The sequence below is a fragment of the Ursus maritimus genome, unplaced genomic scaffold (assembly GCF_017311325.1).
Source record: "Ursus maritimus isolate PB19 unplaced genomic scaffold, ASM1731132v1 scaffold_13, whole genome shotgun sequence".
Lineage (NCBI taxonomy): Eukaryota > Metazoa > Chordata > Mammalia > Carnivora > Ursidae > Ursus > Ursus maritimus.
Genome location: NW_024423675.1, coordinates 12,861,079 through 12,888,259, shown reverse-complemented (window position 1 = coordinate 12,888,259; position 27,181 = coordinate 12,861,079). Strand labels below are relative to the sequence as shown.

The window sequence follows — 27,181 nt, the reverse complement described above, 5'->3', positions numbered from 1 at the left end:
TTCATCCAAGATTTCTCTTTTTCTCAAAAAGAAAACAAGCTTTAGGCTGGGAACCCTGGGTGGACAGCAGTAGAATTTCATAGCAGTGTTTGTTTTCATGATTACCTTCTATTTATGCTAAGTTCTGTTACTCCACTTAAGGTAGTGGTAAAATTTAAAGAAAAATATTAAGTAAATAGTTCAGTAAAAATCATAAAGTTAAGTAATTTAATGAATGAAATTTAGGAAATTCTGATAATGAGTCAAACTGGTAATCTGTTAGTACATGATGATATACATATAATATCGATTAAGTGTAAATTTTACTTTCTATAATATCAGGTGTCCTCAGAAGGGAACCATGTATCAATTTCTGAAGTGCCTAAATATCTCAGCTATTTAGAAACCCAAGATATTTTCTTATGTTTAGTACCTATGTTGCTATATATAACATTTTCTTAACAATAGACTAAGAAGGCCTTTATGATATCAGAATATTCATATTCACTTGAGACTTTATTTCATGTAGGTCATTAGTAAAGAAGCTCAACTTCTGGTATTTACAATCCCTATTTTTGAGCCCTTGCCTTCCCAATATTACATCCGAGCAGTGTCTGATAGATGGTTAGGAGCTGAGGCTGTATGTATTATCAACTTTCAACATCTGATTCTACCAGAGAGACATCCTCCCCATACAGGTAACATATTGAATAGTAACTTGAAGCATTGATATTGTTGTTTTAATTAAAGTTGCAAAATCGGAATCGGAATCCAACTTATTTGTCAGTATAATTTGAAAAAAGACTTTCCAAAATCAAATCTATGTATACATTTGGTAGAGCTTAATGGTGGGTCTTAATTTTGAGTTCCAAAACATTAAGCCTAGTTCAATTCTCATAGCTCTAACAATCTGGAGACTCACTACTTCTGTATTATTATGTCTTCATTTCTATTTTTTAAAAAGATTTTATTTATTTGAGAGAGAGATTGAGAGAACGAGTGGGAGGAGGGTCAGAGGGAGAAGTAGACTCCCTGTGGAGCAGGGAGCTGGATATGGGGCTCCATCCCAGGACCCTGGGATCATGACCTGAGCCAAAGGCAGATGCTTAACCAACTGAGGCACCCAGGTGCCGGCCTTCATCTCTATTTTAAATACAATCATTACAATGTCTCCATATCTCCTTCCTTTTCCATTGCAAGTAGTAATTGTCATTTAATCTGTGCTTTTTGGGAAGCTTTTGAGGTATTCTTTTTGTTTGCATTTATTGCTATTAAACTTATTTCTGGTGTGTTAAATTAATTAAATTAATTAAATTGAATTAATTAAAGTGAATTGTAGGTTCTTTTTCGTCCATATAGTGTGCTTCTACACCAAAAGGAAAAAAAAAGAGCTAATATTAAGGAGTCAGGTTGTGATATCATTACAGAAAAGATTCACTATACCTCAAGTCATTCATCCTACAAACAAGATGTACCCTTTATATTGGTTCTCTTCCCCCATGGTAATATGATAAAAGGGAATACAGTAATCTATAATATCATGTAACAGTTTTTCATTGTCGTAACTAACAGAAATCCATTTTAGATTTTTGTAACATGAGGAAGTGCCTTTATATTTTGACTTCTTAAAGAAGCAGAATTTTATGAATAAATGTTTATATTGGTACTTTTAAGTGCCCTATATTCTATTTTTAAAATATCTTTAGATTAAGCTATTAATTTAGTTTTTAAGTGTAGTTCTTCTTGAGAATTCATAATTGATGATTAATGATTTCAAGAGGCCCTTAACTTAGAGAAAAATAAAGGTCATTTTTTTTCATATAATTCCTCTGAAAACAAACTGTTTTCAAAATAAAAATGTTATTCCTTTCTACTTTTAATGAATACATTTTTTAACAGTCCTTTGGGAAATGAAAGTAGACATTAATGTGACTTTAATCTTTGCCATTTTTTGTCAGATGTGTACCTTGTTTATTATCTTAGCTTATCTTAAAGAGAAATACTTTAGACTACAGCTTAAAATCACTTTGATATCTTGACAGAACTAAAATTTTGTCAACATAGAGAAATAATGAGATTGCAGTGTCTACTGATAAACTCATTGAAGAGGACCTTTCTGTTTTTCTTCCATCAAATATGCCTATATGATATCTATAATCTCAAAATATATAAAAATGTTTGCTGCTTTAATTTTAAAATATATGCTACCATCATCAGTACTAGATCTCGTTGAGTGCAGTACTTGATTTTAACATGCAGTAACAGTATATTTTAATGCTCATTTAATCACTTCTCTGTTGAGTGGCCAAGCACATATCACCTTATTTATATAATTAGTTGACTTCTGACTACACTTTAAAAAGCAGTAAATGCACCACCGTGATATCTCAGTTGATATTAGAAATGCATGATGTAACCTCAATGATTCCCAGTTCTATTTGGCTGAATGTGGGTGTGAGTATGGGTGTGTGATTATGTGGGTGTGTGTAGGCACCCTGTTGAGCCTAAATCAAACAAGAAAGTTCCTCACATTTCACAGAAGTGAATCATCATAATTTAGCATTGTCAGCATAAACCAAAATGTTTATTTTTTAGTTCCTGTTAAGAATGTCTATGCTTTGATTAGCATTGCAAGTTAAGACTTCCTCCCTTCTTGATTTTCAGTACTACAGAAAATTTAGTAGACTATAATCTGCTATAGGAAATTTATGCATTCAGCTCTCAATTACCTATGTAATAGAACAGAGGTGTGGGGCTAAGATAATATTTTAAAAATAGCTTTTTATCTTTAAGTACAATTTTTGAGAATTCTCTACACTTTCTGTTTTGAAATTGATGAATATCTCACACAGATACAGATCACCATGTCCCCTTACAGATTTTTTTTTCCTCCTTATTCAAACTTCAAATGGGTAGAATCATCCTCCATGAAAGAATCCTGAGAGTAAAGTTGCCTTCCAGTTTTCTAACTGATACTTTTCTGGATTATGGGACAATACAGTGTCTGTTAATTTCAAGAGTATATAACTTCATTTCTCTAAATCATTTTAACTGTCTAATCTCCTAGACCTCTAGTTTATATAATGAGATACAACTAAATTTGTTTCTTTCAGTGTTTTCTCAATGCAGTTCTTTTTTACCCATTCATTCTCTGATTTGAAACTCCCACCTAAGTTTCTTCCTGTAATTATTTTAAGTTTATTTTAGTTTACATTGTCTAAACCAATAGCTCACTCAACCATTCTGGTTTGGTCAGTTTTCTAACAGATCAAAGGAAATTTATTATTGGTAACCATTCTAGTACTGCAGTTTGCAGATGGTTTTCCTTTTTCTACAGATTGGGGTAGATTTAATTTTCTTCTACACTACGTATATTTTCATATACCTGTCATTCAGATTACTTTCCTGATTGGAAAAGAGCCATATAGTCATATTAGAGTTGGTATATGGGGAACTCTCCCAGAAAAGCCTCCAATATGTCAATATTATAAATATGGTAACAGGAAGATAAAAAGATATGTAACTAGTATATAAAAATTTGTTAGGCCTTTTTCCCCCTCCAATGAATTAAGGATTGTTATAATTTATTCCTGAGAGTGTTTAGTATTGTGCGTTTTTTCCAGTTATGGCAGTACTTCTTTCAACTTTTCAGAATTACTGGATCTTCAGCCTTTACCAATCACAGCTTTGGGATGTGAAGCATATGAAGCACTGTACAACTTTAGCCACTTTAACCCTGTACAGACACAGATATTTCATACACTGTATCACACAGACTGTAATGTCCTACTTGGAGCACCTACTGGATCAGGAAAGACTGTTGCGGCCGAATTAGCCATTTTCAGAGTCTTCAACAAGTACCCTACTTCAAAGGTCTGTTTGAAGGAATTACATGCTTCCATTAAATGAGAAGACGCATTTCATAATCTGCAAACTAGCCAGTTCTAAACACACAGCAGGGTTCAATGAGTAGATTTGTCAATCTCTTAGTGAATGTTCTGGGGGGGACCAGATCGGTATTAAAATAACTGGCCAGAAAAAAATTTATTTTAAACTTCGGAGTCCTCTAGTTGGGTTTCTAATGTACATGTCGGTTCCCACATGTCCTTTCCTCATTGTAAGATACCTAATTCATAGCCATATTTATAAGATAAATAATGACTTGTAATCAAATCCTTTTGCTATAAAAAAATGCTAATACTTTAACAAATACAGTTTGATTATACACATGAAATACAGTTCTTATTCCACATTTCTGCAAATGGCCATATTATTGATGGAAAATAACATGGTGAGTGAAATAAGTATTGACTTTATGCTTTCTTGAAATGTGAAGTACATACTCATAGTTTAGAAGTATTATTTTTCAAGAAAGCTAATTCACACATTGTGATTGGAACTATATGGTATTTTCCTCATCATTTATTATTTTATAAATGTTTTAACTTCTTTTTTCAGTGATTTTCAATTAGTGACTTTTCTTCCCTTCTTAACTTGAAGTTTTCCTGCTTCTCAGTCTGTTTTGTGGTTATCGATCCATTATAAGACATGTTAATACAACAGTAGAGCTCTACTTTAAATTTGAAAAATTTTATAAAGGAAAGAATTTTGTTTTTCACTGAACGGTCTCTAAGTTTGGATTATTAAAGACCAATTGTTGTTGTTATTAAAAGGTAGAATACCTAAAATGTGTGACTGTCATCTTCCATAAAATCTGCATTAAAATTTAAAAACCATATTTATCTCTCTTTAGAATTTCAAAAGTAGTAACTTTTTCATGGAAGAGTTAAAATTCCGATAATTCTTGGTCATTATACTAGGAAAAACTTTTATTTTCATCAGAATATAAAATACCTAAGGAAAATACCTTCAGTGTTTTTTTTTTAATATTTAACATTTTCTATGGCATCATTTTTATGATGTATTATATTTCCGTCCTACTTTGGATAAAGGTAGTTTGAGCAAGTTAATGACTTCCCATTAATTTAAAATTTTAAGTTTTTCTGTAATAAATGATATGTTTTTAAACCACACTGTCATATGCAGACAGAGTTTACCTTTATTTGAAAATGGCACTATTTTCATGAGATCTCTCTACCCTCCCTCCCCTTTCAGGCAGTTTATATTGCACCCTTAAAAGCCCTTGTACGTGAAAGAATGGATGATTGGAAAGTTAGAATAGAAGAAAAACTTGGCAAAAAGTAAGTTCTTGCTTATTCAGAAGATATGCTTTGAATAATCTAAAAGGACCAACAGATGAAAGATTTGCATAAACCTGTTGAATGCTTTTACAATGATTTTCATAGTCTTTTATTTAAAGGTATTGTAATTAGTGTTAAAATGTTAGCAATATTCCCATTGTTTTAATGTTGAAAAATGAAAGTCCTTAAATTATTTAATATGAATACTTTTATTGGCAAGATAATTTTCTAAAAATTTTTAAATTCTAAAGCAGAAGAAAAGTAAGTTTTATCTCTTTATTTTTCTTTCATATCATTCAGAGGAACTCCCAGAAACCACGTAGAGGGCATTTTACATGTAAAGAATTTACAGAAAAATAGAAATCCATTAAAGAACCTAACTTTTAAAATTGCACAAGGTTATTCATTGTGGTATTGTTTTTAGTAGCAAGATTACAGGTAACCTGAGTGCCCAATAGAACATGACTAAATAAATTTTGTTACATTTACACAATGCAAAATATTCTATCATTCTATAAAGAACAAACTTTTTATATACTGAAGGAATGATCTCCAGAGATACTATAGAAAATATTTTTAAGTAAAGCATCCTATCTCTTATTTTTTTTTTTTTTGAACGGTAAAGAATATAAATTTGTGGTTGCTTTAGGAACAAGAACCGGGTGATTGGAAGATAGACATGTTAGAGACTGTTCACCGCACAGTCATTGAACCATATGAATATATTACATATTCAAAATAATAAATAAAATGTAAAAATAAAATGAATAAAAATAAGCAAAAGCTTTGGGAACACTATACTTGGGAGAACTAATCTTGCCCCTTTTTGTTTTTTGAGGATTAAGACAGGTGTAAAAATTATTTAGTGGTTACCTGAAATTTAGAGTTGGCCTCCAGATTTCCCTCTTCCTCTCTATAAAACTGGGGTCTTCTTAGAATGAGGTAGCACATATTTGCATCAGCGTATGTTGTTTATGTCCAATATGTTTTAATTTGCCTGTAATATCTATAGAAAAAAGAAATGAAGTTTACACATAATTATATTCTTAATGAATGCCTCTTTTTGTCTTAATAATTCCCTCCTTAGAAAGGTGTTTATTCAAATATACGGAGAAGGAAGTATGAGTTCAATTCTATAAAAACACATAGGGCAGAGACTTTGTAAACATAATCACAGCAAAGTTTGACACCTTCTCATATCCACGTAAAAGTTAGATTATTGGTGATTTGAATTTATACATTCTCTTAGAATTCTTAAGAAACATATTCTGTACTGGACTCACAGAAACTTTCGGAAATCAAAGGAACAAAAAGTAGTGTTAAGCATTATAAAATTTTATTTTGAAAGGTATTTTTGCCTTTCCAAGGTTGTCATGTGTTATCTGAGAAAGGGATCGTTTCTCTTCCTTTCCAGAGTTATTGAACTCACTGGGGATGTGACTCCCGATATGAAATCCATTGCTAAGGCTGATCTTATCGTCACTACACCAGAGAAGTGGGATGGAGTCAGCAGAAGCTGGCAGAATAGGAACTATGTGAAGCAAGTCACTATTCTCATCATCGATGAGATCCATCTGCTTGGTGGGTACCACGCTATCTGACACCAGTTTACACATTTTGATTCTCATACGTGCAGCAGCCAGCATCAGGACCTGTTAAATGATTAACATGCATTATTCCTATTTCCTAGGGGAGGAAAGAGGCCCTGTTCTAGAAGTCATTGTATCTCGAACAAATTTCATCTCTTCACACACAGAAAAGCCTGTTAGAATAGTTGGACTCTCTACCGCGTTAGCTAATGCCAGAGACCTTGCTGACTGGCTCAATATCCATCAGGTATGTGGAAGATTGACAAATAGGCATCTGATACTGTGGCTTAGGTGGCTGGATTAAAGAGGCACTTAACATTATAAACTTAAATATGAAAACTGAAAACAATTTCTTTCTCGTTTTTACTCTAGATGGGCTTGTTCAACTTCCGACCATCAGTACGTCCAGTTCCACTGGAAGTTCACATTCAAGGCTTCCCAGGTCAACATTACTGTCCTCGTATGGCTAGTATGAATAAGCCTACGTTTCAAGGTAAGCTTCAGATCCTTGGAATGAAGTAGCAGCCATTTTGTATGGTAGCCTTTAAATGCATTCCAGATAATTTGGGTTTCTTTGAATGCGTGATACTTCTCCAACTTCTACAAATGTAGGTTATGCCTCAGCTGTTAAGGCATAAAACATGTATGTTGAATTAACTATTGAAAATTGGAGAGATTTCATAGATGATACTGTCTTGGAAGTAGAAAAAAATTATGTATTTTTTAAAAGAAATTAAATCATTCTTAATCTATTAAGTTATTTTCTTACAGTAGTAGCTTGAACAAATGATAAGTAGGAGCTATAAGTGTAAAAAATATCACATAATCTTTACCAGAAACCATAAAACTTACAAATTTCATTACTTTTTTTTTTTTACAGTGCTTCTGTTTTTGTGTTTTGTTTTATTTTTTGGTTTTCCCTTTCTAACAAATTAGGCAAGCAGGAAAGATTTAAGAATAACACTCCTATTTTATTGAAACATGTTTTGTTTCGGCTGCATAAGGAATATTTATTATATCAATTAAAAATAACCTCCAAAATAAATTCACTAATGTGAACTGCTGTTGATTGTGAGGTGACAGTTGTGAGGTGACTTTTTAGCTGCTGTAATTAGCCTTATGACAGAAGCAAAGTATTGATTGTGAACTAGAGACCAATCTTGGCAGTTCAGATTATTTACACCTCCACAGAAGCATTGTATAAAATCACTAATGAACAATAAATCTGCCGTGAGCTGTTCAGCCACACCTGTTCTTGCAGCAGCAAAAATCCATTAAATGTTGAGGTTTAAAAAAGAGATTCATTCATGATTATGTGTACAAATGATACCAATATTGTACTAACATGTGTATTTTAAACATTATATTTCTAATATGATTTATCAAAGCATTGCCATTTATATTCTGTAAAATTCGGATAAACTGCGAGTGAGAAATAACATAAATGAGTTTATTTTTCATAGTAGGTATCATTGTGATTGCTTATATTCATTTAAGGAGTGGCCGATTGCATACCAATGATTGAAGTGAAGCGTTTTGTGTTATATAAATCAATAGCAAATAACAGAAATACTTACACTTTTCTAGATATGATATCAGTACAGTAGCTGTCCTTATAAACTATTTATTATACTTGTAGTATATCACTATATTTCTTTGAGTTTAGAAATATGATTTTATGATAGCTTCATTTCCCACTCTTAGGGCATAAATATAGTCAAGGTCATGTCAACATTTTTGTTATAAACCTTGTTTCTTAACCCATAAAAAGAAATTCTGCAGCTCACATTTCAAACAAGAAATTACAAGAAGGTTGAACTTTTTATATGAAACTTTTAAATATCTCTGTTTCAAGAGACCTATGTACACATAAGTATAAATTTTACTTGTGCCATCTTATCAGCATTTGGGAGCCAAAGTGTAGGAAAGAAATCTTGTTTCCAGTTCGGTCACATGATTTATGTGGCTCTCTAGGTAATTCTTTCTTTCAGTCTTATTACTCAGGTTTCAAATCATTCATTTCCTCTTCTGTGCGTCCGCCTTCCATGTGCCGTCAGTCACGTATAGATTCAGGCATGGGCTTCTCTTCAGCTCTCTTCCACATTCTCTTACCTTGCCACTTGAAACTTTACACACATGTTTTGGGAAAACAGAAAACCTTCGTTTGACATCTAACTAGTTTTTTGATACAAATGCTCAACTATTCCATCGACTGGTAATGACAGCAATAAAAGGAATTTTTTTGTGGCTTTTCTTACAGAGTTTTCATCACTCTGTAAGACTTGACTGTCTCCCCCACACCCCAGGACCAATTAACTCTGTAATATCATTGCTTAGGCGAGCAGAAACACAGCTCTGGAAAACTCAACCTTAGACTGAGTATTCATATACAGCTGTCCCTAGAGGGTTGCAGATTTTGTTAACTGTCACCTTCCTCAGCAGCTCAGAATAGAACAGAGACCTGACACAGTTAAATTTCCCCTGTCCAGGCAGTATGCTCCCCCTGGGTGGGTTCAGCTACACTTCCTTTCCTACCATTTCTCTAATATGCTGTCAGGTCCAAGTAGTATTGCAAACAGTGCTGGATTTCATGACCAAATTAAGAATTCACTTAAATCAGTTACATTAAGTTTCATGCATCCATTTGATATCCTAATGACATGCAAATTCTGGTATAAATAGCCTACCCTTTTATTTTCCACAACTTTTCAATAGCAATTAGAAGCCATTCTCCAGCCAAACCTGTTTTGATATTTGTCTCATCAAGACGTCAAACTCGTCTTACTGCTTTGGAATTGATAGCCTTTCTGGCTACTGAAGAAGATCCAAAGCAGTGGTTGAATATGGATGAAAGAGAGGTAAGCAGTCTGTTTTATTTCTATCTCCTATACACGTCAAATTAGTATGTATTATGATATAATGGAAATTACATATTTAATGATGTTTAGTTTTAATCTATATTAAAAATTTAGTATAACATTACAGAAATTTAGGGGAAAAGTAGGAAATGCGTAATACTGCCACCTTAACACTATTAATATTTTGTTGTATTTTCTTCTAATATGTTCCTTGTAAATATTTATTTTTATATCCATATTTATTTCCATATCTCTTCCCTTTAACATCATCACCTATGTATATTATGCTATTCATATTTGTTTTTCTGTTGGAGTGTTCACTGCCCTCATGGAACTTAGAATCAATTTTGCAAAATTAATTTTCTATAAAATATAACATGACCATTTTCAAAAATTTAGAAAACACTAAATATAAAAATTAAAAACCTATTGTTAGCCTTTAACCAAGTAGTAACCATCATTAAAATTGAAGCAACTATAATTTTTTATGTCTATACAATTATAGTCTATTATGTGGCTATCCTGTTAAATAAATAACCATGCATCTGTATTATCATAGGTTTTTCCTTATTTAGACTTATTTCCTCAGTATAAATTTAAAATTCCTGGGTCAAATAATATGGATATTGTTATAGCTTTTCATATACACTGCTAATTATTTTCCAAAAGGGTTGTACCAATTGATGTTCTCCCATTGATACATGTATTGTCAGCAGTGTATGAGAGTCACAGTTTTACTACAGCCTCATTTGTTGTAATTTATTGATATATTATAGGTAAAATATTCCTTGTTATTTTAATGTACATCTTGAGTTCTGTGCGATTGAACTTTTTTTCATGTGTCTATTTACTATTGGTCATCTTTTTTTTTCTTTTTTTGTCTGTTCATTCCTTTTGTACTCTTATCTTTTGTAGTACAGCATTTTTCTTATAGATTTGTGTGAGAACCTTAGCAAATTAAAACACACATAGACACACACCTGAAACTTCATATATCACTTTTTTCCATATATTTATTACTGTTTACATATACACACATATTAATCTCTATCTGCTTTTATTAGTTAATTTTGCTAATTCCTTAGATGACTTTTTGTCATAGTAGCTCTTTACAAATAGAAGTTTTTGCATTTGGGGGCGCCTGGGTGTCACAGTCAGTTAAGCATTCGACTCTTGGTTTCAGCTCAGGTTGTGATCTCAGGGTTCTGAGATCGAGTCCCACACCAGGCCCTGCACTCAGCCTGGAGTATACATAAATGTTTCTCTCCCTCTCTCTCTGCTCTCCCCCCCAACACTTACTCTCTCTCTCTAAAATAAATCTTTTTAAAAAATGTTCTTGCATTTTGGGGCACCTGGGTGGCTCAGTCGGTTAAGTGTCTGACTCTTGATTTTGGCTGAGGTCATGATCTCAGGGCTGTGAGATCAAGCCCTGCATGATCCTCACTAGGCTGGGTGTGGAGCCTGCTTGACATTCTCCCTCTCCCTCTGTCCCCCCTTTCCCTGCTCACACTGTCTCTCTCTCAAAAAAAAAGAAATTTTTGCATTTTATGTGATACAGTCAGCTAATATCATTCTTTGTGATTCTTTCTACTACTTCTAAAAGTAGATATTCCTCTTTCCCTCCATAGATTTATAGATAGTGATTTTCCTTTCTTGTGCTTTTCTTGTTTTCAAAATATTTTTGTCATTGTTATTATGATGAAAAAGCAGATGAAATCAGTAATAAAATTATTGCATTGTCTTCCTCCTCTCTCCATATCTCCCCTTTATCATCTCATGCAACCTGAAGAATAGTCAAAACAGTGTTTCACACCCACTAGTGTCCAGTCCCAGCAGTTGGCTTATTTTCCCCTTCCACTTCTCATGAGTCATTTAGGATTAGTAGACCTGTTAGACGATACTGTATATATTACAGTTGTGTGTTAACTAATATTAGTTAACTAATAATTCGAAATGTTCTTGTATAGTCCTGTAGGTGACCTATTCACTAATAAGTAGCAGACTCCAATACTAGCTTTCCTATAAAGGTATCACATGACTCCTTTAAGTAGAGTGACTGCTATCATGTTACCTTTCAGGTTTCATCATGACTTCCTTAATGTTGTTTGTATATACCAAATAATATTTAAGATAATAATTTAAGATCAAAATAATTTTGTCAAAAGTTTTCTTGTCCTGTGTTATTCAGTTAGTATGTTCAAAAGAGTCACCCTGTTGTGTCTAACGGTATCTTGAACTTAGGGAGCAAATGGTGAAAAACAGATGTACGGACTATTGACAGTTTATGTGCAGCATCTGTGTAGGCTTAATATATTTTCTCTTGTTCTTATCCCTAAAAATGTTCCAAATGGACGCTTTCCTTTGAAGTCAAGGTACAAAGTATATACCTATTGAGTATATTTTAAGATATTTATTCAAAATGTGTGTGTGTGTCTGTGCATTTTGCACGTATGTGACTCATATTAGCCTCAAATGTGAACCTCATGTCCTCTTCCCAGCTATTGCACACCTACTGTTTTTTTAATTTTAATGTATGAGACCTAAGAAACCGTGGTCAGCTCAGCCATTGTGTAGAATTACTTCTCTGTTTTGTATTTTTTACTCAGCACAAAAATTTATCACCAAGACTCATTAGAAACCTTAGAATTTACTTGCATGGTGTCTGCTATTTTGTAGATTTTTTGCTGCCAGCATAAGACAGCTAGAAATTATGTCATTTCCGGACGTTGTGTTTCACCAAACCCATTGCAATAATAAGACAATCCAGGCTTTGTTTTTGCCTTTCCTCTTAAAGCCATCACCTTTAAAATCAAAATGTCAGAGGTTTTACAACTGATTGCTATGCAAATTCAATCTGATTATACCAAAAATCTATAAAGCAGGTGTTTCAGTTGTTGAATCCCCTAATTACCTTAAAATAGGAGGACTTTTTAACACTTTAATCTTTATGAGAGTTACTTTCCATAACATTGTGGACTAGAAGCTTAGTGACAATTCCTCTTGGTGCTTCTTGCACAGTTTCAGATTGGTGTTCTGTGGCAGCAACAGGTAGGTTAGGTGGGTCAGCAAAGGCAAAAAAAAAAAATAAATAGTTATCCATCCATCTTCTTAATCCAGTAAATCTTCAGAGTACTAGGAAGCAGGAATACCTGTTCAAGTGTATTGTTGATGTGAAATCATACTGCAGCATGGAGAAATCTGAAAAGTAATACCCTTCCATATTTCTCATCAGGAAGTGATTTCAAAAGTTTGTGGGCGTATGCTGCCATATCACTTGGATTCTCAGTTTGATAACCACCACTTCCACCGTTAGCCTCAAACTCATGTTGGGTTTTTACATTACTTTCTCAACCTTCACGTCCAAGACAGAACCATTGGAATGCCTGAGCTTCACTGTCAAGAATGCAGCAGGCATAGGGAGTATCTTCCCCTCTTTGACCTCTGTGCAAGAGGGGATACTCAGATGCTGCTTGTCTGTAGGTAGTCTTTTACAGTCCTTTAGCAGATTATATCTAGTCACTCTGGTTCTTTTGCAATCCCATTTCAATATTCTCTAGCCAGTGAGCTAAATTATAAAGTTACCCACAACCAACACATGCTATATTCAGAAGTGGAGGGTAGAGAGAAGAAAGAGAAATGAAATTAGTTAAAATATATAAAGTATGTTAGTTAAAATGTGCTTAGAGCATATATGAGATAGCAAAGGTAGAAGTCACAGTATTTTTTTCAGCAGCATATGACCAAACATATTAGGTCGGGGAGCCAAACAGACATTTGTGATTTTTTTTCTATACCATACATCACCTGCACACTTCTTCAACCAGCCCCTAAGCTAATTAAGATTCTTTATTCATTGGAGTAACCAAAACCCACATTCCCGAGACATTGAAAATTGGATTTTTATACATGCTTACTATATAAGGCTTTAAAAGTTTTTGATTAATTTTTCAAGTCGATACAGTAGTGTGAGAAGATATCTCTAGGGTCTATCCAAATTTTTCCTTCCCCTTACTGTGTAGCAGTAACCCAGTTTCGTTATCAGAATTGGTTACCTAAACTACACTATGACCACATTTTGCTTGTTTACTCCTACAATGAGAGATGTGGCTATTTCAGCTTCTAAGTAAATTGGTATATCCCTTGGATGTTAAGCCTCCAAACTAGCACAGCTAGAATTATAGGGAAGAGAAACAAAAATTTTCTAAGTGGTTTATTAGCTGTGACTGCAAAAAACATTGACTACTTGGTTCCTGGAACTGTATATTTTGGCAATGAGAGAAATAGTATCATTTAATGATAACTGCTTCAGAGCATACACCTCATTTTACAAGAGAGCACCCCAACCTTGCCAAAGCAATGTCACCTGCCACTCTGAGTCATTCATCTATAAAGCCAGCTCTTTCTGGGTAATGAGAGATGCAATAAGACCAGTGGATACCATGGCATCCATTGTCTTAATCTTCCTCTATAAAGTGAGTTCCTCAGTCAGAAATATTATCATAGGAGATTTTAGATGATGTATAAAGTGTTCAGTAATCTTACAATTGAGGCTACTGACAGCACTCAGTAGGCAGGGAAAAGAATCAAAATCCGAAGTGTCCATTCTAGACATCATCCCAAATAGGTGTCCCCTCTGTGATAGCAAAGATCCAATATAACCTCCTTACTACCAGATAGCTATCTGGTCCCCTGGGCAAGGTACTTTATAATGGGCCTAGGGATGTTTGCACTGGTGCATATTAGGCACAGAGCAGTGGCAGTAGCTGGGTCTGCCTGAGGAAGTGGAAGTCCATGTTTAGCCCATGCATAGTTTTCATCTCTTCCACCACAGCACCACTTAATACATGAACTCACTGCATGAAACACTGGGATCTGGAAGGGAGACTGCCTAATATCCTTACAAGTGGTCGTTTTGCCCACTTGACTATTAATTGCATTGTCCACACTGCTGTTAACTTTTTGGTAAACATCTTCATGGGATATAGGTAGTCTATTCTGGAACCATACTAAAATTTCATCCACATAAAACTTGTGCCTTTCTTGCCATCTGTCGTCCAGTAGCACTCTTGTCAAGGTCCTGACCCTTTGACTAATCCAATAGCTACAGAGTAAAGTGTGGGTCATCAATTTACATCATCTCTCTTTGCAGTAAAGTGATAGGGAAATACTTGACACTTAGCTGTTTTTAGAGTCATCCCCAAAAGGAGCTGTAACACCACATCAGTGTCCTGATGTTTAAGTTGCAAGATTACCTGGTATCACATAGTTAGGCATTTTTTCTCTCCTACATCAAAAATACCCATAAGAGGGGCGCCTGGGTGGCACAGCGGTTAAGCGTCTGCCTTCGGCTCAGGGCGTGATCCCGGTGTTATGGGATCGAGCCCCACATCAGGCTCTTCTGCTATGAGCCTGCTTCTTCCTCTCCCACTCTCCCTGCTTGTGTTCCCTCTCTCGCTGGCTGTCTCTATCTCTGTCGAATAAATAAATAAAATCTTTAAAAAAAAAAAATACCCATAAGAGTAATCCTTTAACATAAGTCAATAGGCAGTTCTTACCAGAATTTGTATAGTGTTCATTTATGTAACATATTTATTGAATATCTACAACTTTACCAAGCACTATGTTAGCCAGCTGATCCCAATTCTCAAGGAGCTCAACTAGATAGAAATTTGAAAATATATATGATGAAGCAAATAATATTAATATTATAAAAATTGCTATAAAATGAGATGAAATATATAAGGGGATGTGGGACTTCTTTAAATAAAATGGTCAGAGACGGCTTCTTTAAGGAGATAACGTTTAAGCTGAGAACAAAAGGATAAGAACAAGTTAGCTACACCATGAGAGAAGATAATAGCATTTCAGGTAAAGGGAACAGGATGTTAAAGGAACTGAGATCAGCTCAGCTGGAACAGAATAAGCTAGGAGGAAAATGGTAAAATTTAAGTTTCAGAGATAGGCAAAAGCCAGCTCACGTAAGGCCTTAGACCCATGGTTACAGAGCTCGGATTTTGATTCTAAGCACTATGGGAAGACAGTCATTTATCTATTTATTAAAGTAACATCTCTTGAGCTCCTATCGTGTGTTAGGTAAAGTTCCTACCCTGGGAATTAAGGTTCTTGTGGAGATGATTAGATAAAAAGCAAGTATGTCAAATCGTGATCATTTCTATGGAAAAACAAATAAGCGGGGTAAAGAGAAAAGGGAGTGCTGAGCAGTAGAATGTTATACATTGATAGACTTACAGAATGACCCTGTGATGATGAGGGTAGCTTTGATTAGAGAACTGAAGGAAGCAAGGAAACAAACCAAGCAGATATCTAAGGGAGGGGTCTTTAATTCTCTCTGGAGAATTAAGAGGTTTTAAGCTAGGCAAATTACATACTCAATTTGCATTTTAAGATCACTTTTGCTGCTTAGTGGAAAATGGATTGAAGTGGAGGTTAAGCATGGAATTAATGATGGTGGTGACCTAGGGGCCACCTAGAGTGGTGATAGTGGGAATGGAAAGATATTTTGGCCTAAATTCAGTAGGACTTTCTGACAGGTGAAAAATGGAGGTTGAGAAAATGAAAAGAATCAAGAATGACTCCCCAGTTATTAACTCTAAACATCTGAGTAAATAATGGTGTCACTTATTGAAATGGGAAGAGCTGAAAGTATAGGATGGAGAGAGGAAGGAAAAGACAGATTTGAGCCAAGGCAGGGAGAAAAACAGAAAAGTTGTACAATAGATGTTGTATTTTGGATTTGTATTTCCAAGATCTTCAGGGCAATTAAATAGATACAGGAAGTCTGTAAAATCCGCAGGGGATGTGAAATGAACATATGAACTTGGGAGCATCAGCATAGAAGCGGCCTTTACACCCAGGTAAGCACATGAGACCCTGAGAACAGCGTATGGAGAACCAGAGGGCCAGGCCTTGAGGGACTCAAGGTAGAGCTTGGGTAGAAAATGAAGAGCTGACAAAGAGCACCGAGAAGGTGATGTCAGTAAGGAAAGTCTTAAAAACACTGTAAATGAGAGAGTTTTGTGAAGAAAGGAGGGCTTAACTACTTCAAATGTTAGTGGAAGTTTAGTGAGATGAGCAGGGAAACACCCACGGGATTTAGCACTCAGACATCCTGAATGAACATGGCAAGCAGCAACTCTGACAACTCAAAATCACCACAAGTTCAAATTTGGTAGAGTTTCTACTAATGATAAATTAATTTTTCTTCCTTCCTTCCTTCCTTCCTTCCTTCCTTCCTTCCTTCCTTCCTTCCTTTCTTTCTTTCAAGATTTTATTTATTTATTTGACACACAGAGAGAGAGAGAGAGAGCACAAGCAGGGGGAGCAGGAGAGGAACAAGCAAGGAGCCTGATGCAGGGCTGCATCCTGGGACCCTGGGATCATGACCTGAGCTAAAGTCAGACGCTTAACTGACTGAGCCACCTAGGCACCCCTAATAACAGTTTTCTATCGTTCTTTTGATTCATTTGGTTTTTCATTCAACATATATATTGACCTCTTCCTTATAGGTAAGAAATTAGTACCAGGCTTTGAGGATGGACTTTGAGATTGTTGAAAACCAGAAATTAAGTTGAGTTTAATGTAGGGTAACCGCATTTTCAACTTGAAAATCTGTTTTATTATCAAAAAAATAGATTTAGCTTGTGGTACAAAAGTCCCACCCCAAGTGCTTTCTATTTGGATCAGGCCCCAGACCTCTCAGTGACTGACCAGTAGAGAAATTACTAGGCTAAGAATATTAAGTATCAAAACAGACATTATCCACAAGATTTGCTGAGCATTGGACATTTGAACTTAGTTGGTCCTCATGGAATAAGTTATGTAATTCAGAGCAGCTACAAATATGATTATTCTGCCATAGTTGATATCATGCATGTCTTAATGAAGAAAGAGGCAAAGGTCTTATGCTTAGTAATAATTGACATATTTATGTCATATATATGACATATATGTCAGTTGACATATTTATGTCATATATATGACATATATGTCAGTTGACATATTTATGTCATATATATGACATATATGTCAGTTGACATATTTATGTCATAATAATGTTTTTTGCCCACAGTCTTAAACAGTGAGGCCCAGACCTAAGCCAAATGAATGATTTCATTATTTTAAGTATATCACATTTCTATGGTAATTAGAAGGTGGCATTGTGGTTGAGAACATGGACTGGAGCCAGGCCTCTTGGATTCAATGCTGCCTGCCCATTACAAGCTACATGCCCTTGGTGGGGTGTTCAGCCTCTGAGACTTACCCCTTCATCTATAAAAAAAATAATAATAATCCTATCCTTACAGGATTGTTGTAAGTATTGAATGCATTAAGTTATTTAATGAACTTAAAACAAGCCAGGACCAGAGGTAAATGTTCAATAAGTGTTAACTGTTATTACTGTTACAGTACAGCAACACTGAATACCTTATAAATAGATAAGTGAAATCTCTGTGGTTAAATTTGCTGTTGTTTTTCTATTTTGCTTGTGTTCCTCCACAAATTTAATTCATATTAGTGTAGTATTTGTTCATTTAAAATTATGCTACCTTAGCAAATTAATTTTATAACATCCGTTTCATCCGCTTTATCTGCATTTTAAAAGCTTTTCAATTATATGGAAATGCTCTCCAAGCATGTATTAGAATCTGAACTCTCCCAAAATGGAAATAAGCATAAAATGTATATTCCAGAATAAATATGAAACACTGACTTGAATTTCCCACCGATAGCATAGTGAACTAAGTTAGAAACATTAATAAGGAAAAATCTTTATTATTTCACTCTACAAACCAGTTTTGATATTGCTATCATTAAGAATTAGGACAAGCTAAGGAGGAAACGTTGAAAATAGTATTGTGTTTATTTAGCAGACATAGCAAAGATTTACATGTTATTGTATAGATTTTATTTATATATTTAATTCACATGTAATCATATGTTTAATACATATATAAACATATTTATATATTAATAGTATGGTAAATCATTTTGAGGTGTCATTGTTTTGGGCTTCAGAGAGGACAGCAATGAATATATTATGAAGAGTATTGGCAAAGATTGGAAACTTACTATCTTTAATTAATTATTACTATTTTTAAATTTCTTTTCCTTTAGTAGATCAGCAGGATGTTCTAACGTGTTTCTTTCATTTTAGTTTTTTCCCCTTCAGTCTATGGAGGGGTTTATCATGCAGAGTGTATTTTAAGAAATTAACCCTTGGTAATTATAAGAAAATGTTTTAGCTTTAACATCTGTACCAGATGTGATATATTTAATTATCTTTATTTGTTTTTTAAAAGTCTTCATATTCTTTCATTATTCTTCTGTATGCTGCATCTTTTATTGAGCATTTTAGACAATTGATAAGCATTATTCAGTGGCATATGGTCTGAGTCTGACGTGCTTTGAAAAGAGTGCAGAGTTTTCTGATAATGAGGATTCTGTGAAAATGGGAAAACCAGCACAACAGATATGCTTTGAAAAAGTATGGGTTTTTAGCATCTTGAAACAATATATCACACTCAAAGGGACAGAATTGGGCTGTACAATCTGTTAGCTCATTCTTGTCCAATCTGGTCTCCTCCTTTCTTTTGGAGCCAGCATTGTCATCAACTCACTGAATTATATTCTGACTGGAATGTATTTCAGGCACAGAGTAATGTGTCTACTTAAATGGAATCCTATATTTCTACGAAAGCTTTTTGAGTATAATAAATTTAAAATATAAAAAAATTCTATTAAGTTAAAGTAATTGGTTCAACAGTTTACATATGTGCCTCCTCCCCATCACCCTAAAAAAAAAAAAAAAAAAGGCCACTCTTTAGAGGAATACAGATCTGTTTTTCTTTTATTTATAATATTGAATAATTTTTTTGGCTTAGCTATCAGGTAGTCAGTCAGACATATTTCAAAGACTGTTGGAAAGATACCTATACATTACAACAAATGTTGGTTGAATAGAAATGAACTGTGGTATTAAAACTTCCTCTGTCAGTGTTTTATTATCATGATTGTTCTTACCAAAATTCTATAGCAGCCTTTCTTAACAAGAATTAAGCCTTAATGTCTTAAGATATCCATTGCATGTAGTAAGTGAACTTTTCTCCTAACCACCTAGAGTGGTACTATCTGTCTTTGGAAAAACTAAAAAGAATGTAATTCAAATATTTTTTGTGAGATTTAATTCTCTCATGGAACCAGGGTTGAGACAGTCTACTCTGTAGTATTCAAGATCACTGAGTCTTTTAATTTGAAATATGCTGGATGGTGTAAATGAATTGAGTGCTACATTAGAGCTATATTATTTTATGTAAAGGACTAAATGTGATAATCTTTGTAGAGTGTTAAGTACAATGCCTGACACATAATAAGTACTCAACAAATAATATGTACTACCATGTTTTAAGCTTTCATTATCCTAAGTTTCTCAAAAATTTTGCTTGTACTGTATCATGATCAAAATGAAGCATTTTAAGTATATAATTTAAGGTGTATAGAATTTAATCAACAATTTATATTTTCAAATTTAAACAGGCTGTCCTGGTAGTATCTTATGCTTAATGACCGAGTAACATTACTATAAATTTTGCTTTTTTATGATGTTCAAATAACTCGGAATTCATCCATAGTAACTATGTAATAAATGAAGTTGTTTTTTGTAATTGTCCTCATGAGGATTTTAGGTCTTTGCCAGTTCAGATAGGCAAATAGTTCTTTTTAATGCATTGATTTATGTGAAAGTGGGGGCAGGGGGAATGAGAAAAAGGCTTCCCTTATGTGAAAGGACAGGATATTAATGCCTCACCAAACCTCCTGCCATAGGATTCTTTAGTTTTCCTATAGTAAATGGTACATTTTAGAGGGTATGATTGGCATTGCCATGGAACACTATCAATTATATAAGTTATAAAATTATACTGTTATTAAATTATGAAACTGAAAAAATAATCCTGAAATTAATTGTCACAACAAGAATATCTGTGAATTAATTCTTGATAGTGTAAATTGAAGATATTTATGCAGTGAACTATTGAACAAAAAAATGGATAATAGGCTGTCACTTGAGAATGGCTAACATATAATTTATGAGACAAGACAAACACCTTTCTTTATAACATACATTCGTAGTCAGCTTACTTATCCTTCGCTAATTTTAAAGGTAAAGTGGATTTATGTTAATACATTTCCATATCCTTGCTCAACAGTTTATAAAATGAGTGTTCAGCAATATTAGGTGACCATACTGTGATTGTGAAACAAAATGTACTGTTTATATATTGCATTCAGTTCAGGGAAAGTTGATAGATAACATGATGAGTATATGATTAAAATATTACTTTGCTTCTCTGCAGTGCTTTTTATACATTAAGAACTACTATAAAACCAAATTTCAGGGCACCTGGGTGGCACAGCGGTTAAGCGTCTGCCTTCGGCTCAGGGCGTGATCCCGGCATTCTGGGATCGAGCCCCACATCAGGCTCCTCCACTATGAGCCTGCTTTTTCCTCTCCCACTCCCCCTGCTTGTGTTCCCTCTCTTGCTGGCTGTCTCTATCTCTGTCAAATAAATAAATAAAATCTTAAAAAAAAAAAAACATTTCATCTTCCTATTTTTTGAATTATTAGTGTAAAAACAACTTATTCCCACATAAAAATTTTTGGAAAATTTTTCTGAGCATTGAAAATAAGATGAGTAAAATGAAAGCAATTGGAGTGCTTCAGATATGAATATATTGTCTTACGCATTTTTGCTAAACTGAAGCAGCCAGCTAAACTTTCGTGAGATTTTTGTGAGCTGCTCATTAATTTCTTCACAACCAGAAGAGTGAATGTATTGCAAGTATATTTGTGTATAATTAGAGGTGCTTAACAGTAGAAGGAAAAAAAAGAAATGAGGTCTGAAGACAGTGTCAGTTATTTATACTACCTCAGTCTTTAGGCATATAAAATTATACATGTACCCATTTCCAGGTTTATCCTTCACTGTTGTTCACGGTTGGAATATGGTAGGGAAGCTATAGATATAACTAAAATATGTCATTCTTTTAACTGCTCGTATATTCTCAAACCACTTGATCTCTATATTACTCCCCCCATGGAGTTGTCCAAAAGGAAGATCCCCATACTACATCTTGTATCATCCTCTGCTTTAAGGACCAGTAGGGATCTATCATTAAACAGAAAGAGATTGAGCTTTCTATTTAGTTCCTTACAGGAAGTAAGTTTTATAAGAAAGTAAGATTTGTTTCTGTTGCCATAAAACCTGTGTCGCATTGAGTATTTTCCATGTAGAATGGAAAGAGAATATTCAGAGATAATATAAAAGTTTCAGAAACTCTTTAGACATGTGAAAACTTAGTGAGCTAAACTGAGGCTGGAAATGAAATAACTTTACTACATATGTGGCTTAATAATAGCTCCAATAGATAAAGAGCCATTACAAACCAGTAACACAAAAAACTCTCATATCCACTTAAAAAATTAAAAGATAATTTACAAAAAAAAAAGCTACTAATATGAAAAGTATTTAACTGCACTGTTGATCAAAGAAATGAGAAGTAAACAAAAATATACCAGTTTGATTTTTTAAATAAAGAAACTGAGACTCGGAGAAGTTATATGATTTGCCCTGGGTCATTAAGTTCAGTTGAGAAAGCCTAAATTTGAATGATTCCTGACTGTTTGGTGAGATTATGACTGATTTTCTTGCATTAATTTTTTGTCCGTATTTTCTAAATTTTTAGCCCTGAGGCAAAAAGATGGAAGGTTTTTCTATTACAAGAGATGAACAAGACACTGAAACATTTTAGGCAATATTATATCCTTTTTAATAGTTGTTACTCATTTAAGGAGTTATTGCATTTATCCACAGATTTTTTTTCCCTTGATGCATGAGAATAAAATGGATAACATTAAACTTTAACTCATTTAGGATATACATTCTCACTAACTAGATATTCTTTTCAATTTAACTTTAATCATAACTGTAGATGAGGCCTTTATTTTTGCTTATGTAGTATAAGAATAAAAAACAAAATTAGTCAAATATAATCTTAGAATGAAAATTTCAAAGCTAATAAACCTACATCCTGTCATTGTGCTTTTATTTGCAGATGGAGAACATCATTGGAACGCTAAGAGATTCCAACCTGAAGCTGACACTTGCTTTCGGAATAGGAATGCATCATGCTGGACTACACGAGAGGGACCGAAAAACAGTAGAGGAGCTGTTTGTAAACTGTAAAGTTCAGGTATTTTATTTTTCATAAACAGAAACTTAAATGTAACTTAAAAGTTATATTTTAGTTAAATATATTTTATTTTCTAGGTTCTGATTGCTACAAGTACACTAGCCTGGGGTGTAAACTTTCCAGCTCATTTAGTAATTATTAAGGGAACAGAATATTATGATGGAAAAACAAGACGTTATGTGGATTTTCCCATTACAGGTAATATTTTTAAAAATTTACAGATATATTAAGCTTCTATTTTAGCCTTAATAATCTGAATTTGCATGAATTGAATTGTAGTGAGTTGATCACATATGAACATACGATGAGCAAATTGTAAATTTTTGCTTCCAATCCAAATACTGTTCAAAGTATTGAGCCGTTTTATTTACTTTTACGCACCTAATTTGTTAATAAATATCAAAAGCATAACTAATGGTTTCAAATTCACAAATAGATAAAAAGTACTGTTTGGTAGTTATTAGTGACTTAATAAATTATAGTGAAACGTTATACTGTTTAATTTTAAATCTGTTTTACTAGAAATACTTCCATGGCACTTCTAGAACCCAAGGGTTTGTGTCCATGAACATGCTTTAGCATATTTTAAAACTTGATAAAAGCATTGTCAGTGAGTTCTGAAGAGGGAAATATACTGTGTGTATTTCCACTCAAGGATTACATGTAAAGCTATATTATTTCTAAATCATTTTTTACCTCAGAGATTCTTGCAGTATAAAAGAAGGAACATATTTATACCATAAGAAGGAGGAAGGTGAGGCCTAAATGGACTCATGGGGTCCATTCCTGGGGAAAAATAATCAAAGTAATCTGCTAAAGAGATTTACCCATATATGTCTTACTTTTTCTTGTTTAATTAAAATAATAATAACTTCTTTTAAAGATTTTATTTATTTTATTTATTTGAGAGAGAGAGCGCACAGGAGGGGGGGGCGGGGGGAAACGGAGAGAATCTCAAGCAGACTCCATGCTGAGGGGGGAGTCCCACGTGGGCCTCAGTCCCACCACCCTAAGACAATGACCTGAACCAAAACCAAGAGTCAGATGCTTAACCAACTGAGCCACCCAGGGACCCCAGTAATAACTCTTAAACAGCATTCTTAAACATTTAACTAAAGGAAACATCATTCTTACTTTTACAAATAGTAAGAGAGACCATTTTGGGGGATTCAATTTCCTGTCATAATGAATTGATTAATTATTAGGGAACTCAACCGTAGGCATCAGAGATAATATGCACACTCTCAAAATACTCTGTATTCTTTGTTATTTTGTTGTGTTGTCAAAACATGCTGTAATCACTAAATATACCTGTGCTATCTGCCGTGTTGCGGAATACCTCTTCTTCTCTTTTTTATAGATGTACTCCAGATGATGGGGCGTGCTGGGAGGCCTCAATTTGATGACCAAGGCAAAGCTGTAATTCTGGTTCATGATATAAAGAAAGACTTTTACAAAAAATTTCTTTATGAACCTTTCCCAGTAGAGTCAAGGTAAATCTTGCTGTAAATTAATTTAAATAGATTCATGTCATAGCAAGTTAATATTTATCTCATGATATTTTATTAGATAAAAGTCAGTAGAAGTTCTAATTCAAAAGAATTATTTGAAATGAAACTGAATTATCACTATTAGAATTCAATTATAATTACATTTTTAAAAAACCTTTTAAAAGAATCAGTGTACTGCAGTGTCGAATCACATGAACTCTGGAGCCAGACAACCCGGGTTCATATCTGAGCTCCTCTACTTACTTCTTGACCTTCAGCAAGTTATTCTATTCCTCCATGCCTTAGTGCACTTATCTGTACAATGGAGATAGTAGCAACACTAGCTATCTGATAGGTTACATACTAATGTATAGTGCTTATAACAGTGTCTATCACATAGTAAGCATTTATTAAAGTTTTAGTTTGATGTGTGTTTTTATAATGTAGTTAATAAAGAAATATCCAGAATAAAGGGACTTGTAATGAGTAATTTAGACTTACTGCGTTATTTCAGAATTATCACATACTTTGTGGCCCAGTAACTATCCCTTTGACAAAGGCTTCCCTCATTTTCTCAGTGGAAAATAGCCTTTCTCCCTCAGAGTTATATACTTTTTATTTATAACATTTATCACTTGCTATCTTTTGTTGTCTTTTTCAATATACTGTGTTCTAACTGCAAAAGATGACACGTTTCTAAGTGATAGTGTAAATAGTCATTGGAGTTTTTATTCTAAGTGCTAATGTTCAGTTTTTTTTAATTTAGAAAATAAAAAAACATGGATGCAGTTAACACCGTGCTAAGAAAAAATTTATGATCCTATATATAATATATATGTGTTATATATAAATATATGTAATAATATATATGTATGTTTTAAAAGAAAGCCTGAATAATGATCTAAATATCCATCTCAAAAATTTGAAAAAATGTTAACAAATTGAACTCAAAAGAAAGGAGAAGATAAGAAAGCTAAGAGCAAGAATCAAAGAATTAAAATCAAATATACATTAGAAAAACATTAACAAAGTCAAAAGTTATTTGAAAAGAAGAATGAAATCAATAAACCTTTAAGTCTTATCAAAAAGAGAGAGAGAGAGAAAGAATGAACAAAATAATATTAGGAACAAAAAGATCACAGGCATTAAAAAGATATGAAAAACATTATGCAAATAATTTTAAAATTTAGATCAAATGGTAAAATTCATTTTAAAAAACTTATTAAACTGATATAAAAAGAAATAGAAATCTAAATGGTCTCTTATTTATCAAAACAGTTGAATCTGAAATTTAAAATCTTTCCACAAAGAAATCTGATTCAGATGCTTTGCTACTTCATAACATTAAGGATGAAATAACATCAGTCTTAAATGAACTTTTCCTAATAGTAGAGAAGACAAGACTATTTACCAACTCATATTATAAGATCAGAGTAGCCTTGATACCAAAACCTGATAAGAAATTTACCAAAAGGGAACATTGGCAAACCTGTAATTCTCATGAATATAAATATAGAAATCCTAAACAATATTAGTAAATCAAATTATGTGTAATTTATTTTATAAATGTGAAGTTGATTTATTATTTGAAAATAAATTACTATAATTTACTACATTAGGAAAAAGAGAAAATCATATTTCATAGATTAAAAAAAAAGCATTTGAAAAAATTGCACACCCATTCATACTAAAAACTCTTAGCAAACAGGAATATCAGGAATATAAGGAAGTGTCCTTAATCTGATAAAGAGTAAATCTACTGCAAACATCATAGTTAATAATGAAATACTGAAAGTTTCCCATTTGAGATAGGGAATGATACAGGAATATTGTTCTCCCCACTTCCAGTAAGCATTGTACTAGAAGCCCAAGCCACTGCAATAAGGTAAAGAATAGAAATAAGAGTCAGAATATCCTTTTGAACAAGGATAATAACTAAACAGCACAAAAGGAAGGCTTCTGGGGAAACTGGTGATACTTGATCTTAGTATTGATTACACAGTATGTTCACGTTGTGAAATTACTTGAGTTGTACGTGTATGATTTTTGTAATTTTCTGCATGTATATTTCAGTAGCTAACTAAAAAATTTAATTTTGTACCTTAATATGACTATTATTAATACTTACCTATCATGGATTATTCCATAGTTTATATATTAACTTCTCTATTAATGGGCCTTTCAAGAGTTTCCTATATTTTTCTTACATACAGTATCACAGTGAAGTAATTTGCTTCTCTACCCTCGTCTGTAAATATTTCTCTGGCAGGTGACAGTGAAAAGTGAAATTGCTGGGTCATAGTGATCGTTCAAATAGATATTGCCAAGTTGCTCTCCCAGTTGAGTATACAGATTTATACTCAGCTACTGGTGTATTGAGAGTAATATAGAAACTTGTGTTGTTGTTGTTGTCGTTTCAGTCATTCAATTTATTACCATTTTCTCATGTTCTTAAAACATCCTTTGCAAAAAAATCTATTTTTAATACCTGCATATTGTCCCATGTATACATAATTTATTTAGCCTTTTCTTTTCTTGGACACTGCTTCCCTTTTTTTTTTGCATTTTACATAAGAAACTAAAATGAACATTATGTTATGCTAGTTTTTGAACACATCTGATCATCTTTAAATACTCTACAACACCCAGCACAATTATGTTTCATATGACTAGGAACTTAACATTCACTGAATAAATGAAAGGAATATATATCTTTACTCTCTTATAACTGTCATCTCTTTCTTGCCAACTCTCCTTTCATCAGCCTCAGTATTATTCGATACTTACTCTAATAC

At 33.4% G+C, this 27,181-nt stretch overlaps 1 protein-coding gene across 1 annotated transcript in view; it reads left to right on the top strand.

Moving 5' to 3' along the window:
• ASCC3 (activating signal cointegrator 1 complex subunit 3) overlaps positions 1 to 27,181 on the top strand; it is a 321,764-nt gene that overhangs the window by 207,634 nt on the left and 86,949 nt on the right. Inside the window, exons 24-33 of the mRNA XM_040627571.1 lie at positions 509 to 677; positions 3,632 to 3,852; positions 5,095 to 5,180; positions 6,595 to 6,761; positions 6,871 to 7,016; positions 7,142 to 7,262; positions 9,485 to 9,627; positions 22,759 to 22,896; positions 22,974 to 23,094; positions 24,257 to 24,389. Of these exons, the coding sequence (XP_040483505.1) occupies positions 509 to 677; positions 3,632 to 3,852; positions 5,095 to 5,180; positions 6,595 to 6,761; positions 6,871 to 7,016; positions 7,142 to 7,262; positions 9,485 to 9,627; positions 22,759 to 22,896; positions 22,974 to 23,094; positions 24,257 to 24,389 (1,445 nt within the window). The remainder of the gene's footprint in view (positions 1 to 508; positions 678 to 3,631; positions 3,853 to 5,094; positions 5,181 to 6,594; positions 6,762 to 6,870; positions 7,017 to 7,141; positions 7,263 to 9,484; positions 9,628 to 22,758; positions 22,897 to 22,973; positions 23,095 to 24,256; positions 24,390 to 27,181) is intronic.